The 19,858-nt window shown below is 34.9% G+C and overlaps 1 protein-coding gene across 2 annotated transcripts in view; it reads right to left on the reverse strand.

Annotated features, from left to right (window-relative positions):
• Positions 1-4,136: 4,136 nt before the first annotated feature.
• The window catches only part of EXO1 (exonuclease 1), a gene marked incomplete at both ends in the record, with an annotated part of 37,394 nt that continues 21,672 nt past the window's right edge, over positions 4,137-19,858 (reverse strand). For both annotated transcript variants that reach the window (XM_082832779.1, XM_082832778.1), the window contains 5 exons: positions 4,137-4,275; positions 5,985-6,178; positions 9,535-9,636; positions 13,437-13,995; positions 17,928-18,174. In XM_082832779.1, coding sequence (XP_082688905.1) covers positions 4,137-4,275; positions 5,985-6,178; positions 9,535-9,636; positions 13,437-13,995; positions 17,928-18,174 — 1,241 coding nt within the window. The remainder of the gene's footprint in view (positions 4,276-5,984; positions 6,179-9,534; positions 9,637-13,436; positions 13,996-17,927; positions 18,175-19,858) is intronic.

Here is a 19,858-nt window from a genome sequence, read left to right on the forward strand (position 1 = left end):
GCGGCCATGGCTCACGGGCCCAGCCGCTCCGCAGCATGTGGGACTTTCCTGGACCGGGGCACGAACCCGTGTCTCCTGCATCGACAAGCGGACTCTCAACCACTGCACCACCAGGGAAGCCCTGTCCTTTTTTTTAATATGGAATTCTCCTCTCCATCCCCTTCCTTACAATTTATCTGTTGAGAATCCAAGGGCATTTAACCTGTAGTTTCTTGCAGACTGGATTTTGCTAATTGCACACTCATGTTGCAGTCCCACATGTTCCTCTGTCCTCTGTATTTCCTGCACTTCGGCAGCTGGATCCAGAGGAATGATCAGACTCATCTCCAATCCCTTGGCAAGACTACAGAGGATGCTGAGTTCTTTCATTATGAAACATAAAATGTCTGGTTATGATGTTAATAGCAGCTGATGCTCAAAGCCTAAATCCATTAATCCACCGGGGGTTGCAAAATGGTGATATTATCTTTTTCATTATTAGAACAGTAAAAAGAGATTTATCTTGTTTTATTACCCATTGGTACAGTACAGACAGGGAAAATGCCTGATATTTCTTTTATTTTCCCATATTCAAGATAATGAATTGATATTCTATCATCCTCTGAAGGTGACCAATTTTTAAAAATGCTTATGGTGGGTTCCAGTAAACAATTATCTTTTCAAGATCAAATTCTCCCATGTTTGGACAGTGGGGGCCTCTTCAGGTGTCTCCTTAATCATTTTGAAATTACATTAGTAGTCAGTAAAGGCTCTGTTTTAACAAGATATCCCAGGCTTGTCTTTTACACTTCTTTTCCAGACTATTTTTCCAAGAAGCTCTCATTTCTTTTGGTGAAAAATTGTATTTTAAGACTACAAGTTGAGTGATAGGGATGCTCATTGGTACTGGATTTTTTTTCTGGGTCTCTTCAGTGTGTATATATATATGTATATACATGTATATACATAGTATGTGTGTATGTACATTCATAAGTCTCTATCAGTACTCCCAAGTTTATAACTACATTAAAAAAAATTAACCTGTTCTGTATTTTATCTGTATCTCCTTTCTCTAGACATTAAAAATCCTGGTTCTCAAGAAAATTGGGGATGAATTAAAATATCCCATAAATATTCATTTATTCTATCCCACATTATATACAGAATGGTCCTAAAATAACAATATCAGACTACTACTATGAGCTAAACCAAATGTTTTGCATATGATCTCTCCTCTGTATTTATACTACCTGTGTCATCTGTACATACAGCCATTGCATATCATACTCTGCCCTTTAGCTCCCAAATTTTTAATTGTACAAGTCACTATGTTTGATGGTCACCACCAATTTTATGGTGCTGTTTCTCTATTTCAGTTATTTTCTGATTCCTCAGGAAGAGCTTAGTGAGCAGTATTTTCCAAATTCTTGTTCGATGGATAAGTTTGTGCCCTTTATAATTGAAAGTTGATTTTGTTGAACATAAAAGCCTTTGCTTACATTTTCCCTTGAGTATCTTTAACAAGTTACTCCATTTTCTTCATGTATAAAGAATAATTGTGGAAAGTGTGATGATCATCTTTTTTTTTCTTACATGTCACTTGCTGTTCTTGCCTACCCAGAGGATTTTTCCTTTCTTTAAAGTAACTTGTTGTCACTTATGTCTTGGTGTTGGCAGTTTGGGATCAATAATCTTGGGTATAATAGTGCATTTAAAAAATATTGTTTCAAATCTTTTAAAAATTAACGTTTTCTGAAAATAGGGGTTTTTTTCTTCAGAGACTCCTATTATCTTTATATTGGACCTTCTGCCTCATCTTCAACATCTGTCACTTCCTACTCTTTTAAAATGTTTTTTTTCCATTTTGTTTTGATTTTTACCTATTTCTTTTAAGGCATCATCTATCTGTATGTTTATTTGCTTGTGTTCCTTCTAGTTTAGCCTTAATTTCCGAAATTTTTTTCTAATCCTTTCCTGAGCTTATCTTTTTTTTTTTTCTTCTGAGTTTTTCCAATTCTAAATTTCCTTCATATCCTACACTATTTTCTTAATAACTTCTAGCACATTTTGAAATAGACTGGTTTTGATCTGCTCTGGGGACCTTTCTGGTAGATTTTCATTATTTGTAAAGATGTTATTCTGCTCTTGACTCCTTTAAATCAATTTTGTAAGGGACTGATCTAAAAACTTTTATGTGGTTTCTTTTTTTTTTTTGTGGTACGCGGGCCTCTCACTGTTGTGGCCTCTCCCGTGGCGGAGCACAGGCTCCGGAGGCGCAGGCTCAGCGGCCATGGCTCACGGGCCCAGCCGCTCCGCGGCATGTGGGATCTTCCCGGACCGGGGCACGAACCCATGTCCCCTGCATCGGCAGGCGGACTCTCAACCACTGTGTCACCAGGGAAGCCCTATGTGGTTTCTTTTTAAGTAAAAATAATTTTCTTTAACTTTGAGGAGGCATGGGTCATGGGACCTTCTCAACCTCAGCTGTTTTGTTGTTGGTGGTTTTTGTTTTTGTTTTCAGTGTTCAAAAACAAAAACAGTATTCTGCTGAGATTTCTTGGTCAACAATTCCTCCCTTCACTGTATTTAACCTTACCTTCCTTTGTGTCTATTGTCACTCTCCTGCTCAATTTTGGTTTTACAGCCAGCAGTTTCTCTTCTGTGGAGCCTTGACAAATATGGCAAATCATTTCAAAAGTTCATATGGACTACATTGCTTCATTCCTTCAGACATTACTATAGGTCTCCTGCACTCACTCACCACTGGAATGCTCAAAGCGTCTCCCAGTTTCAAATGGCTGTTTGCAACTTGGCCTGCTATGTGTTTCAATAATCATTCTATTCAAGTTCTGTTCTCAGGTCCATTAGATGCCCTATTGCCATGCTCTACTTCTCCCAAATAGACGCCAGTACCACTTTGTGGTCTTGTGGCTTTTGGTAGCTTGTCTTCACCCACTTATATTTCAGGATTTAAGTATATGATGCCATCTAAATTTGTTGTAATGTTGTTCATTAGTATTTTGACTTTGCTATCCAGTTGCTGCTATGCGACGGTTCGGAGATTGACAAACTACAGCACTGCTACCATCTTCCCTTTCTTAATTTGTTCTATAACAGGAAACATTCACAGAAAGTTCAAATTTGCTTTTGTTCTTTGTGTTTTCCAGATTTTTTAAAAAAATTTTTTCCCCTTTTAACATTTTTATGCTGTTTCTTACAATGTTACGTTTTTTGTTCCACTCTGACCTCCTCTACTAAGTCTCACTTAAAAATTAAAATGCTCTGGATCCCTTTCCTTTATCCTCTATATCAGACACTTTTACAATTCCTTTACTTCCTGTCAGATTGTCACTTACTTCACTTCCTTACTTCAGATCTTCACTTGCATAGCTGGTTTTCTTTCCAAGAATCTATTTCTTTGCAGAGTATGTACACATCACAGACCCTGCAGCTTTAGCATTTTACATTGCACCTAGGATACTAGTTTTAAATATACGTTAGGGAATTTTTAGCCCACACTTCAAAAAAGACATATAAGAGAAATAGGCTATTTTGAAGTTTAAGAATATTAATGATATAAGAAGTAGTGCCTTCCATATGATGCTGAAACCAATTTTCTTTTACTGTCAATCTGTAACCCAACCAAACTCTTCAGGGAAAACAGAGCACTGCCCCATTTATGCAAGATCTTTAACCCTTCCAACTACCCCTCCCATCTCAGCAACTGTATATCCAATTCAACCCTGAAAGACAGACAGGAAAGGCAGGTGAAAAAACTATAGCTCAAAGAAACACAGTAATTTCCTCTAGTACAAAATGACCACAGAATTGTGGTTTTCCATTTACCATCCTTGTACTTGACAACATTACAGAAATCTTTAGAGTAGATTTTTGTAAGTTCCAAGGGACTTGCTCAATTAACATTAAAACTTCAAAAACCTGTCAAAACCAAAATTATTTCTCTAGTTAGCTTCTTATGAAAGTATAATAAGCTGAACAAAAACAGTTACATAGTTAATATACAAAATGTACTCTTTAAAAATAAATATCATAGATCTAAGAACAAGTCTTTCATACTGATAACTGCTTCATTCTCAAACAGGACATGAAATTGATAGAGATTCTCTTGCAGGCAATAGCCTCCCAGCTGCCCGTGTTTATTGGAATATTGCTCTCTGAACACGCATACAGTCAGAATTGTTAAATATATCCTCTTCTTCTGGAGTTAGTTGGATGTTATCTTTGACTGGAGACAGGGGATCTGGCTTCTTACAAGAAGGAAGCTTTTCAGAATCTCTGCAAAAGATAATATAATAAAATGAATTTATTGGGTGTTTTTAGGGTAGTGTTTATTCGAAAATAATCTACCTGGACAAAAGAGAGGTATGTAAAGAGGATAAAACCCTCTACTGTATAATTTGTCTCAATTTATTATATGACACATTCAGGTTCTCCTCTGAGTATGCCCAATAAAATTTAAGTTTTGCTTCTTAGTACCCATGACTGCTTTCTAAATCACCTTTCAAAGTAGGTGCCAAGCCACTACTAAATATAACTAGCTAAGGCAGAATGGTTCCAGTAAACAAACTTTAGTTCTTTTCTCTCTAGAACCCTTCTCAAGTCTGGCTGAGGACCAGCATGAGTGAAGCATAAACAAATGTTTAAGCCCTATCTTTTTACTTCTCCCAGTCTTCCAACTTTTGGAAGGAAGTTCTATGTCTATAAAAATTAATCCTATCATGAAGATAACAAAACTGATTCTATGTCCTGTCAACAAAATTCCAACAGGAGTAATTAAGTCTTATTTTTCTAAAAGGCATTTAAGAATACTGTTGCACCCTTAATTTCCCTTTAGTAGCAGTTCTCAAAGTATGATCCACAGATGCCTAAAAATTCCCAAGACACTTTCAGGGGGTTTGTAAGATCAAAACTATTTTCATAATAATATTTAGACTTTATCTGCCTTTCTTACCGTGCTGACATTTGTACGGATAATCCAAAAGCAGAACTGAGTAAAGCTTTGATCCCTGTTTGATCCCTGTTCAGGGAACTAGATCCCGCATGCATGCCGCAACTAAGAGTTCGTATGCTGCAACTAAGAAGCCCGCATGTTGCAACTAAGAAGCCTGCATGCTGCAACTAAAAAAGATGCCGTGTGCCACAACTAAGACCTGGCACAGCCAAAATAAATAAATAAATATTAAAAAAAAAAGTTTGAGAACTGCTGCTATATGGTTTAATCTAGACTTAACACAATGTAAAGTAAAAACATAATTGTCCAGCACTTATTACAAAGTGTTTCCACTCATACTATCTCATCTGATTGTGATAACATTTCTATTAGGTAAGGTTTAATCTTATCATCCCATGTAAGTCACCTCCCCGCTTCCCTCCCTCCCTTTCTCTTTGTGTTTATTCTTAGTACATTTGCATTAATAAGAACCAGAAAATAAAGTAATTATAAATCTATGCTACTTTGTGGCTAATTTTGTTGTCTAACAGATGCAATTTGGTTCAAAAAATGTAGATATATAGAGGGTCAATTCTCTTAAAACAGTGTTTGCTACATACATTAGAAATCTGGTTAATTCATCATATAAACTCATTGATTCTTCCCATTTTAGATGTGATAATTTAGGGAAACAAACTGCTTTAAATCCAGAAGTACCATGGAGCGTTACCTTCCCATGTCTACAACAACATTCAGAAGGAAAGAAAAATAAGACACTTAAGGCCTGGAAAAGTAATTTGCTTAACGACAGAGAGTCCCCAAAGTCAGATTGAGAACTGAGGTTTTTAGTTTGCCACGTTTTCACTAAAAGAAGGTACAGAAACTGAAGTTAAATATTCCTACAAAGAGTCAGTTAAAGGGACTAGAGGAAAATAATTTTCTTAGGGTAAGAGAAAAAGAAGTTGATTCATATGAAAATAGAAAGAGGAGACAGGGATTGAAATTACAGAAAAAAAATATTTATCATTTTAGAATAAGTTACAAGATAACTCACTTTTTAAATCCAAAATTTTTCCAGAGTTCATTGATTTTTATCTGCAATCCTGGCTTGTTCTCGGCATTATGATGATTTCTCTTATGGATGCTTGATGGCTTCTTGCTCAGCCCACTGACTCTGGCAGGTACTAAAGGTTTGATCTTGGTTGTAGAAAGACTGTCCACAGAACTAGATTTATACAGCCCAGGAACCTGAAGATTAAATGCCTGTTTTAATACTATTCTGTTAAAGCAACTACCTTTATTTAATTTCAAACTATTATTTATACACTGGAACAAAAAATAACCTAAAATCGATGTGCAAAAGTGTGCTTATAAACGTCTACAAAAATTATCATAATATTTTCACCAGGTAATACATGTACCTGGCACTAAATCAAGAGTATAAAAGAACAGACAGAAAAGTGAGTCTCCCTTACTCCCTCACTGCCTTTAGGCAGTCACTGCTACCAGTTTCCTGTACAACCACTGAATTCATTCACATACACACACACATACACCCCACACACAACTGGCAGCATACTACAAAATGTCATGTACTTTGTTTTTCTTGCCTAATATATCTTGATTTTACTTAACAATGTATCTTGGAGATTTTTCCATTTCACATGTAGAACTGAATTTTGTTTTGAATAGGTTGCCTGTTTTTTCCATTGTATAAATGTGCCATAATTTACTTAAACAGATCTCTACTGACATTTAAGTTGAATCCACTGATTTTTTTAATTGAGGTATAATTTACAACATTGTGTTAGTTTCAAGTGTATAGCAAAGTGACTCAGTGATATATATATATATATATCATATATATATATGATATATATATCATATATATATTCTTTTTCAGATTCTTTTCCATTATAGGTTATTACAAGATACTGAGCATAGTTCCCTGTGCTATACAATAGGTCCTTGTTGTTTATTCATTTTATATATAGTAGTAGGTATGTTAATCCCCAATTCCTAGTTTATCTCCCCACCCCTGCCCCCGCTATCCCCTTTGGTAACCGTAAGTTTGTTTTCTATGTCTGTGAGTCTATCTCTGATTTGTAAATAAGTTCATTTATATCATTTTTTTTTTAGATTCCACAAATAAGTGATATTATATGATATTTGTCTTTGTCTGACTTGATTTTTATGCTGTGTGAAATATGGAGCCATTAAAATTTTGTTGCTATTTTTTTTGGATAGTAGGAGTGTAGTAATATAAAACAAGGCTTTAAAATTAATGAATCTAGTAGAGGGTGTATAAAAAATGGAAGGACTCACACATGAAAGATGAAATCTTGAATTAGGATGTTGGTGATGGGAAAAGGGAGAGCAAGAAATAAGACAAAGAAAGAAACAGGATTTAGATAGGTATAGTTATTTGGTTGTTTTTCTTTAACCCCTGAAAAAGAAGGATCCAACTGGAGGTTATAAGGAAAGAGGACAACCGTAAGATTTTGAAACTAAGTGACGTAGAACAAATATTATAATTTTATGTAACTGATAAAAATGCTCTGAGAAGTACTGGTTAGAGGTTAAAAAAATATGAGTTTGATTTTAGATATTGAATTTGGATATTAGGGAGCAAGAAGGAAGGTTCATCCGGGGAGTTGTCACCAAAACAGAAGTGACAGTTAAAACACTGACAATGAAAATCTGACAGAAAGAATAAAAATAATAAAAAGATGATGGTTTAATGTCCTTCTTTTGAGGACATTAAACCATCATCTTTAATATAACTCCTTTTGAGAAAGTACTTTCTAAATCTCTAATCCTATCATTGTGAATAATTTTAGTATCTTTCCAGACATTTTACTATGATTGTACAAACATACACACGTGTGTGTATTTTCCAGCATTTAAGCAAACAAAAACACCATGCTATTTATTGTGTTTAATATTGTTTAATAGCATGGTTTCCCTTTCATTCAAAAATAATATGGACGGGCTTCCCTGGTGGCGCAGTGGTTGAGAGTCCGCCTGCCGATGCAGGGGACACGGGTTCGTGCCCTGGTCCGGGAAGATCCCACATGCCGCGGAGCGGCTGGGCCCGTGAGCCACGGCCGCTGAGCCTGCGCGTCCGGAGCCTGTGCTCCGCAACGGGAGAGGCCACAGCAGTGAGAGGCCCGCGTACCGCAAAAAAAAAAAAAAAAAAAAAAAAAATAATATGGACATCTTTCCAAGACAGTATCTGTTTGAAAAAGCCTTTCTCACTTAAAGATTTTTAAAAGAATCTTATATTTACATATTTTACATTCATATCCTTATCTTTCAGTTTTATATTTATATAGTATGAGATGGGGACTTTCTTTCAAATAGATATGCCAGGCCATTTATTTAAAATTTTTGTAAAGGTTTTATGCTTTTAAAAATATGCGTAAGAAAATAATATGTTAACTATATGAATATAGTTTTCTTGTATAAATATAAGAAAAATAATATAGGTTCACTATAGAAGAACATGAGAAAACAAAGAAAAAAAATTCACCTATATATCTACCAGCCAAGAGCTAAAACCAACAACGTATTTAATGTATTTCACTCTCTTATTTCTAGATATTTAGATTTTTTCCCCCAATTTTTCATTATTGCAACCAATGCAAGAATAAGTGCTCTTGTATTTAAACTCTCATTATCTCCTTAGGCTCAAGTTTTAGAATGCACTTACTGGGTTAAATTATTTCAACTCTTTCAAATTGCTTTCCAGAAATGGCACAACAATTCTTACTCTCCTAAACATGTGATTATTCATCTCACTATACTCTTATAAAATGAGTAAATTAAAAACTTTTTTGGAAAAATGAGAGGTAAGAAATTATATTTTATTACTTTGATTTGCATTGATTACTAATAAGGTTGAATGTGCTTTTTATATGTTAATCAGCCATTTGTGCTTTTTCTTTTGTGATTTCTGTTCATGTCCCTTGCCCATTTTTAAGTCAGGAATTAGTATTTTGATATTTACAGGCAAGAACACTTAATATATAAAATAGGCTTTAACTTACAAGCTTTCACTATGCAGTCACATATATTTACAGAGTTTGATAAAAAAAAAAAAGCTTGGCTCATCAGGTACCCAATTTCTAGAATGCCTTTTTGCAATATACATCAAAGCTTTAAACCATGTATGCCTTTGGACCAGTAATACCACTCCATAGAATTCACCCCTACGAAAAAATCAAAAATGTGTACAGTACTCAAATATTTACCAACAAAATCTTCGTTGTAGTACTCTTTGCTACAGCAAAAATTTTTAGGGTAAAGGACAAACATAAGAAGATTTGCTAAACCCATACAATGGCATATTTTATTCATTATAAGTAATGTTATGTAAGTACATAGAAAAAGTTCTTTATACTGTAAGAGAAAAATAGCAGGTTTCACAATTTAAACACCTACAAATTATGCACAAATATGGTTCTAGATGGTTTGAAGGTAGACATTTTGTGTAAATAAGAATATAGGCATTTTGATTTTTAATTTTGCTTATATTTCTTATTGCCTGGTAATAAGCATGAGCTGCTTCTGAAATTTAAAAATAATTTAAGTAAGTGTTTTACCTTGTTCCTTAGAAGCGTGCCTTTTTTTGAAAAATGAAATAAGTATAGCTTGGATTTCTGATTACCTTGATTATCAAGTGACTTAAAATTGCAATCAGATTCCTAGATCCCAGAGATGAAAAAATAAAGCAAACTTAGATTTTTACTATCAAATTTTTATGACAACTGACCAATATTCAACAAAACATAAAACAAGTAAATTGAGAAAATCAGTGTAAATAAAATGTAATTTATCAGAAGAATAAAAGTATAAAAAGCATGAAATAGAATAAAAGAAAATTAATCTAATGTGGAAAGAATGGTGTTTGCTAGTTTCACTAAAGAAAACCAGCTGAAGAAGTAAACTATGTAAAATATAAATTAAAAAGCTATAAGCAAAAAAAAAAAAACTATAAGCATGGGGGATGGTGGTGGGATGAATTGGGAGACTGGGATTGACATATATACACTAATACATATAAAATAGATAACTAATAAGAACCTGCTGTATAGCACAGGGAACTCCACTTCGCTGTACAGTAGAAACTAATACAACATTGTAAAACCTCAACAAAACAAAAAAAACCCCACAACATGGAGATCACTGTCCTGGGAGAAAGAAAAAAAAAAAGACATGCCAAACATTTGCTGCCCTCCTTTTTAATGGACAGATGGCTGCAGTGATTCATTTCTTAATCACTTCAGGTCCAAACATATAAGAGTAATTTTCACTGAGTCTTTCCTGCCATGATTAAACCATACTGACATGATAGATCTCAATTCCTTCTGCCAAGTTTGCAATGTTGGGGACCTGGATCCTATAACAAAATCCATGTTCAAGGTCATCTTTGTACTGGATGTTCTGTGTATCCCCTTCCAAACTGTGAGCAAGGCACAAGCTGTGTCACATAATGTTAAAGCCAACCCAGTGTCTGGTATATTGTGATATTATCCAGAATCTACAACTGCTTCAGGCAATGGAAGACTATACTTGAAATTTTCATGCATCCCACATTGCCCCAAAGTAAAAAAGAAAGAAAGAAAAAAAAACCTATAAGCAGAGTCTCCAGAACCAGAGGAAGCACACAGGTCTTCTTAAAATTGAAGGTGTTTATGCTTGAGATGAAACTGACTTCTATCTATGCAAGAGGTATGCTTATGTGTACAAAGCAAAGAACAACACTGTAACTCATGGTGGCAAACTCAACAAAACCAGAGTAATCTAGGGAAAAATAACTCATGCTCATGGAAACAATGGCATGGGGTTCATGCCAAATTCTGAAGCAATCTTCCTGCTAAAGCCATTGGACACAGAATCCACGTGATGCTGTACCCCTTCAAGGATTTAAAATTTTGGAAAGTAAATAAATAAAAGTGTTCTCTTGTTAAAAAAAAAAGTCTCCTGCTGTAACATCATTTGTAAACTTGGCTAATAGTTTTCATAAATTACTAGCTACAAAAGGTTGAACCAGTATAGTTCTACATCTCTTTTTCATTGTGTAACATGTTCAACATTAAAGAGAAAAAAGGCATATACTTTCAAGAAGTAGAGTAGCACTGTATCAAATGCACAGTTACCTTCAGCAAAGACTTTTAAGACCTCCTCTCTACACCCCAATCCCATCATGTAAGACTTTTCTATAGACAGAATTATCTGATTCCCACAAAAGTCAAATAAAAGAGGACAATGAATGCAAATTCAGAAGGCTTTACATTTCTGCATTTTTCAAGAGGTTTTTTTTTTTTTAATATTTATTTTAGGATTCTACATAGTATTATATATTTAAAACAATCCAAAAGTGAAAAATACTCCATTAATTTGGATTGTAACTTACAGAAACTCTAACATTTCTTGCTTATAGTAGTGATGACTCTGGGCTATATCATTTCTTAAAATAAAGATCAAGAGTAAGATCCTAAGATTAATTAATCTCCAATACCGTTAATGAACTCAGTATACATAGAATACATGGTTGTTGCTTTTCACAGTGAACCACCAGTGGAAGAGTCTCCAATGCATTTTCTTCAGAACCATACAGTAAAACCTGATATTCAAAAGGAAGCCCCAGTCGCACTGTGGCTCTCTAAAACATTTTCTGAATAAAGAAAGATTACACAGTTTTTATGTTACCTGCTATTGTCCCAATTGTTTGACAATTAATTCATTTATCCAAAGAGGAATTTACCACATCTGGTGGCAAGAGATGACTTAATGAATGATTCTTAGTCTGTTTGTTTTTGAGGGGAGAGAATTTATGTTTCTATAATTGATAATCACAAAAATGGCTAGCCCCGAAGACAGAAGTGTGGAGAGTTCTGTCAGCATCATGAGCCCATAGGCTGTGAGCTGGTAAGGTTTCTCAGTAAAACATGCTAAAAGCTTTACAAAATTAGTAAAGCAGGAAGATGTCTGCTGGAAAAGGAACAAGAACACCCGAAAGGAGCTCAGCAGACCTGAAAGTATCCTCACAAATAGTGATTTTTAAAGAAAGATGTTCAAGAAATAGCAACTGTGATGGTACCCAAATGGTACCATGAGAAAAATGCAGTAAGATGTGGAAAATGAAAAAGATGACATTAAAATGGAGGCTCAGGGCTTCCCTGGTGGCGCAGTGGTTGAGAGTCCGCCTGCCAATGCAGGGGACACGGGTTCGTGCCCCGGTGCGGGAAGATCCCACATGCCGCGGAGCGGCTGGGCCCGTGAGCCATGGCCGCTGAGCCTGCGCGTCCGGAGCCTGTGCTCTGCAACTGGAGAGGCCACAACAGTGAGAGGCCCGCATATCGCAAAAAACAAACAAACAAACAAACAAAAATGGAGGCTCATGTTAAAAGAAACAGTCTTCTAGAACAGTATGGATAAACTGAAGGTAAAGTGAGTGAATGGGAAAAGAAAAGCAAAAGCCTCAAGGGCTTGGTTTGGCATACTCTTACTTAAAAAACACTACATGGAATGGATTTTGGATTTGAATATATTAATTGATTTCCGCTTTCTCCAAATGAAAACAATTTGCTTCCATATTGTAACTAGGCTTTTGTCTTTGAGTCCAATACAACTCAAGTTTCCTTTAGGAACTTGAATAAAATACTTTCCTTTTTATAAACACAAGATATACTGATTTATTAGATGTTTAATATTCAGGATTATCAGACCTCAAAGTTCTGTCAAATATTACCAAGGCTGTAATTGTTCTTACAACTTGGTAACTGTAGTTGTGAACATAAAATGAAGTATGTTAAATTGATAGATTTAAGATAACTCAGATTAAAGAATGTTATTATGACATCATGTCATTTTAAAATATGATGTCACTGGGTCTTATGAGCAGTACTTATCTGGAGCTTTGATTTTACTTAAGTAAGGATAAAGATATTTTACAAATTAAAAAAATGGTTAGGATGCTTTTATTAATTTACACAGAATAACATAAAATCACTTGTATTACTATTTTGTTTTGTCATAAATGGGAACTGCAAAAAGAATAGTAAGAGTAAATAAAAAATGTATTTCTGAAGTACTAAAACTTACGATGAACACCATCCCATTAACAGGGCCATTTCATTATAAGGTTTCAAATGTTGTCTGAATTCAATAGTATATTAAGGATTTAAATATTAAATTTATAATAACTTTTCATGAAGCTTATCATTCTGCTTAGGTCTTAAGTGTTCCACAACTTGAGACACCTATCAATGGAACACAGTGATTCAAGAAATATAGTTAGATTAAATGTATAAGAGTCTAAAATACAGAGAAGCCCTTCAGATGAATAAAACATGAACTTTCTACACAGTAAGATCTAGAATGAAAAATTAAAACAATCAATTATTTCCATAATTAGGCAAAATTTCCTCAATTGTCTGATAAACACCCTATTTTCTCTTATATATGAATTTGAAAACAAACGCTTCATAATGTGACTTACCTCTGAATCTAAATCCTTACTAGAAGGCTGAGAAAGTTTTGATGCATTTAAATTGTGTGGTGATAAGTCCATGCTTTCCTGAGACTGTGAAGACCAATCCACTTCATGTAAGGGATGAGATTCATCACTTGACTCATCACTCTTTAACTGAGATACATCAGACGGCTCATTATTCTCAGGCAGAGAGATGGGAGAATCACTCTTTCTAAGGAACTGTTGCAATGCTGTGCTTGGAGAGGGGCTTGGTGTTCTTGAAAACTCTCCAAGACTTCCAGACCAACTGAAACAACTTCTTAGTGTACCCGAGGTAGGTGGTGAGATGGTCCTCGTGAATCTGCTGGTCTTAAAAGACTGAGACTCTTCAGCAATCACAGTCACATCATCTGGAATATGCTCACTTGAATTATGTGCTACACTGATATCTAACAACTTCTTGCCATCTAGACAATCTGACTCATTTACATTGGCTTCTTTATCTGTGACAGCAGTTTCATCTAGAGACTGGCTGCTTGCTTTCTTTGATATACAGTCAGCAGAACCCAGAGAATTGGAAAAAAACCTAACAGAAAAAACAACAGAAAGAATGCAGAAGTATTTTAGAGTTTTCTCACAAAGGTGACAAGATTCATAATGGAAAAATGGTTCTTTTAAAAAAATCTCATAAATATATTAACTTCATAAAGGCAAAATAGATTTTACACATGGCTGATACTCAAATATTTGAACAGATATAGAAATATGCAACAGAAAGGACACTTTATAACTATGGCCTCTTATTTTGTAAAAGCAAAATAAATTAGCCATTTTCCCCTCAACTTAGCTTACCTCCTAGTAGTAGCAAGCCATCTGGGAACTTGTAGTAGTATACTAATCTACCAAGCTTTTTATATACCCTGTAAACTTCTACACTAATTTAAATATTGAGGTTAAGACTTTCAAATCAATTATTCAATTCTGTATTACTAAAGAGGTACTACTTATTCAGGGTAGCAGCTTTAAAAAAAATCACTTTTAAAAACTCCAATATAGGGCTTCCCTGGTAGCGCAGTGGTTGAGAGTCCGCCTGCCAATGCAGGGGAGACGGGTTCATGCCCTGGTCCGGGAAGATCCCACATGCCGCGGAGCGGCTAGGCCCGTGAGCCATGGCCACTGAGCCTGTGCTCCGCAACGGGAGAGGCCACAGCAGTGAGAGGCCTGCATACCGCAAAAAAACCCCAATATAAATGAAACAAAGATCAGTATCATTACTGGGAAGGATGTATTCAAGGAGTGTTTTTAGGTTTAAAAATAAACTCCTAGAGTGTATGATCAGCTAAATATGAAACTTAAAGAGAATTTACCTCATTAATAAGCATTAGTTCAAATCCAAGATGATTAAATAGAATATTTACTAAATGCTGGAGAGTAAATATCCTCTCTTATCTTTACATCAAACCCTTAGCTGATGTGTGTGGGTACAGGGCAGGAAGGAAGCAGCATGTAAAAGGAAAAGTCTTACTTGGTTTTTCACTGAGTAAGAAACATCAGCTCCCTTTTAAGCAAACAATAACCCCTATGATATCCAAACATTTTTCTATGTATTATTTCGTAGGTAAGAGAAGTTTGAGTAACAGAGCCCACGGTTATAAAATTAATCAACTAAAGAACAGAATTAAAACCTAGAACCCCTCCTAGTTCACAGCTGTTTCTTTCCAAACAGCCTATGGTGTGACTTAACTGATAATTACATTTCTAGATCTGAGAAAATAAATAGGCATTATTCTAGGATAAGTATCTATATAATAAAGATAAGACTTAAAACAGACTTCCAAAAAGCAAACAGATTGGAGACAATCTTTTGCATATTTAATACCTCCTGTTATGTTATATTAAAAAGAATGGGGTGGGAATGACCACTGGCATATATATTAGTGACTGGGCACTGTGCCAGGTGTCTGATATATATAACTTCTGCTAGTCTTAAAACAGTCTTATGCATATGATCATCCATATTTTATAGTTAAAAAAAGAGGCTCAGGGAAGTTAAATGGCATATGAAAGATCACTCAACTAATTAAATGATAGAGTGAGAATTCAAGTCCAGGCCTATAAGATCGTGTGCTCCTTTCAAGGTACCATGCCAACTATGACTAGGAATCTTTCCTATCACTAATACTAACTATACAACCCTGGGAAAGTTTCTTAACCTCTAAGAGCCTCAATTTCTTAGCCCAAAATAGAGAAAATAACGCCAACCTGAATATCTCATAATACTGTTGTGAGGAATAACACATAAAAGAACTTTGAAAATCAGCTAAGAAAACTAATTTAACAATATCTAATTATTATTAGATATTGCTCTATAATCTAGATCAGAAAATTATACATCAAAGATTTACTCCCAATTATTATTTCACAGGAAGTTGATGCAGAAAAAAATATTTCTCCAAGCATTTCTTAATGCGTCCTCTGAACAATTTCTTAGCGAAACAACTAACTAAGCTATATAAAGCAGCTATTTACAGCTTCAAACAGAGATTTCATTACGCTTCCACAATGACTTAATAGCCAAGACCTGTAGAGACACACAAACATTATTCTCATTAGCTGTCTCCAAAGAGGCAGAAAAAGGAAATTCTAGTCTCACCTAAATGGAAAGAAAAAGAAGCACTAAGAGGCAGAGAAATGAAATCCTATTTTCACCCAAATGGAAAAATAAAACACGAGTTCCAAAAATTTCTCTGAATGACAGAAGTCAACTTTCTAGAATGTATAAATCAGCATAAATCATCTAGAACCCTATTTTCCATCTTTTGAGGCCTACTTCTTCATTATTCCACTGTTAACAAGCACTTTTAATGAGGGTGACTAACAAAGGAAGAATCAAAATGATCATTTCATTGTACTGTGAATGTTTCCTTGGAAAGACTTGATGGGAGAAGGGTTTGAAACATCCCCTAAAGGAGGCTTAGGGATTATCAGTGGTTCATTCCTTCATGTCCTTCTCCTATCATCATGGTTAGACAAATCTGGCTGCAACCCAGTTTATTAAACTTGAAAAATAAAAAATATTCATTCTAAGTCTTCTAGAGAAATACAGGGGCTGATAAAGTTTCTCTTTCTTAAAGTTACTAAATCATGCCTAAATAACTTCTAACACTTAAATTTCCTGTTTCTAGTTGTGGTACCACTATCCGAAGTCAATAAAATAAGAACTATTTATTGTATGTTTATCATCTGTTGGGCAATATTTTACGCACTTTACTTATGGTAATAATTTAATTCTATCAATGATCCTAAGATTGTTATACTTGTTAGCCTTGAAGAAACAGAAGCACCCAGAAATTAACTTGCTCAAGTCAAACATCTCATGAGTAAACAGGACAGGATTCAAATCCAGGTGGTCTAACCCCAGAGTCCAAATTCCTAACCCCTAAGTTATACTGACTCTTCAAATTCTCATCTTCACTAGCAGGGACTATGGCAACAGCCTAACTAATCTTTCTGCTCAGCTTTGGACCGCTAGAATCCATTCTTCACAGTGTGTTCAGAGTGGTCTATCTAAACCAGGAATCAAATCATACTCCTCCCCTGATTAAAACCTTCTAAATATTTCCCATCACCCCTAAAGACTCAAGTTCCTTAGATTGGCTTACAAGCCTTTCATGAACTGGCTTGCTTATTTCTGCTCCCTCATCATCTACATTTCTGCTCCCTTTTCATCCTTTTCCCAACTTACATTGTGGCAGAAGTAATAATAGCAGTGATCAACAGCAAATAGTTAACCCCATGCTCCGTGCTGTTGCTCACCTCCATGTCTCTGTCCAAGCTGCATGAGTCTGCTGGGAAAGTATCTGGCTCCCTTCTTTGCTTCACCCACTCATCATTTAAACCTAGGTAACAGCACCTAACACTCATCCCTTCCCTCCCACCATTTCCAACCATTGCCTCAGCATTAGATGCCCTCAAAACACCTCATGCATGATTTTGTCATTGTACTTACCACACTGTATGGAAAGATTTTGTTACTGACCTACTTCTCCAACTACGAAAAACTGCATGTTTCTCAAGAGCAAAAACTATGTCTCTCATTTTTGTAACCCAGCATCTAGTATGGTATCGGATTATCAATTAATATGAGAAATCCATAGTCATCTGCATTTAAATAGATTTCTAAAAATACTTCGCAAAATTATATTTAGCTCTTAAAGAAACTAAAAAAATAGAAACAAAGTGGGGGGAGGAGGAACCCCCAAAGTAACAGAGTTTTTCTAATGCAAAATGTAGTAAGGTCTACAATTCTTATTTTGGTTCTCCATGGAGAGATTACAAAAGTAACAGAAGTTCAAGGGACAGTGGAACTAAATCAATACATGATAAAAAACTGTAATTGGATTAAGCCAGGTCTTACACCTATCCCATTAGATTCAATGTTATTCAAGACAATTAAAATAAATACCAACAGAGTATATAATACAACAGACACACAACATTCTTTAGATATAACTATACCTGCTTCTGGTTCCTGGAACCACAACTGCACCACTTTCTTCATTTTTCCTCTGTAAAAATGTTGCAAATTTGTTTCTTGTCCTAGGTGGTATGCTTAAGCTTTTTTTAATAGTATTTCCATCTACCAGGTCAGGCATAAACCGTTCAGAAGAGTTCAATAATTTATCACCTTCACAACTATTTTTCTTGATCTTCTTTGTAAAGGAAGTAGAATACTGACCAAATAGATCATCTTCTGATAGCTTTTCTAAGTAAAAACAAAATTATCTGTAAATCTTTATTTCATGCATAGTTAGACATTTGGTCTTAGTTTCACAGTCCATGTCCTATTGTCCTAAAGATGAAGTTTTATTTTTTTTTAAACTATGCATCAGAAAAGGAAATAAAAGAATGACTTAAAAAAATTCCCTTGGCTGTGTTTTACGATTTCAAAAATTGGCTATGATTTAATGTCAATTATTTGTACTATTTTATGTGAAATTACCTAAACCAAAATTTCAGGGTACAATCAATTCTGTAAGGCTCTACATTCATTATACAATAAGGGTCTAATTCTGAATATAAAAAAAAAATGAATTAAATGTATGATTAAACTAATGTTTGGTTAAAAATATTGTTTCAACATTAAAAAAAAAATGTTTCAAGGAGCTATATATACACACCATCACTGAGTTACGGTTTTTGAGGTGTATTTGATTGTCCTGTAATTTGTGCTCTAGCTATTATCTTCATTACATAGCTATGGGGCTCTAGAAGACTGCTGTGTAACGAACGCATTTTATTGGTATAAGAATAAATCATAAGACTAAATAATGTAAGATGTTACAGCTGAAATGGGCAAGGACATAGAGATAGCATTAAGGTACTTTAAATTAGTCCAACTAATTCTCAGTCTGAATAGCTTCCACTCACATGGGAGTAAATGCTCATGACTCTAAGAAGTTGGTAAAACAGTTGAGGGTGCCAAAATACTACAGACCAGGTGATACCTCAAATTCAAAAATGTATAGAGTAAAAAAAACCTATAGGTCAGTAAACTTGTAAAAATCTGTTTATTATGCAGGGAATTGGGAGCTCTTACAGAAGAGGAAAAAAATAAACATCGTAAGATCCCCAGCAAGGTTTCACCAAGAAGCCACACCACACTAATCTCATTTTCTTTTTATAAGGTTGTTAGACTAGCTATGTGGAGAAATTCATAGACTTAGTATACATATTTTAAGCGAAACTTTAAGACATACTTGAACCATACTTCTCAAATTTCCAGGTGACATAATACCCATGTTAGAAGACAATATAAAGGTTCAAAAAAGAAAAAAAAATAATAGGCAGAACAATGGATTATAATGAATTAAGATTACCTCAGTAAGGATAATGTAACCCATATTTAAGTTTAAAAATATAACTACCTGGCTTAACAGCAACTGGTGGATTATAAACTCAGTAAATGCCAGCAAAATGACAAGAATACTACTAAAAGCTCATGTTATCTTAGTTTGCAGTAGTAAAAGCAGCTTCTGGATGAAGGACTGAAATAGTGCCACAGTTCTAAATATGATCTATGGTAAGCAGATCACATCTCAACAACCACTCACTGTAGTAGTTACAAATTATTAAAAAATTTGTATTGTATCCAAAGCATAACCTGGATAAGGAACTTTTAGCTTGCAAAAGAAATTTAGGAGGGTCACAATGGCTGTCTCTAAATATATGAAGGGCTGTCACATTAAAGAGGGAAAACATTTACTGTTTTTTGTTTTGTTTTTGTGTTTGTGTGTGTGCCTGTGGACAAAATCCATTGATAAATGGTAGTTATAACGAAGCAGACTTAGTCTGACATAGGTAATTTACTGATGAGCTCTCTACATAAAATGAATAAGCCTACCTTGATGGTAGAAGAAGGGAAGGAACTAATATGTACAGTGTACCTG

Source organism: Leucopleurus acutus (assembly GCF_964270905.1).
Source record: "Leucopleurus acutus genome assembly, chromosome: 2".
In the NCBI taxonomy this organism is placed as follows: domain Eukaryota; kingdom Metazoa; phylum Chordata; class Mammalia; order Artiodactyla; family Delphinidae; genus Leucopleurus; species Leucopleurus acutus.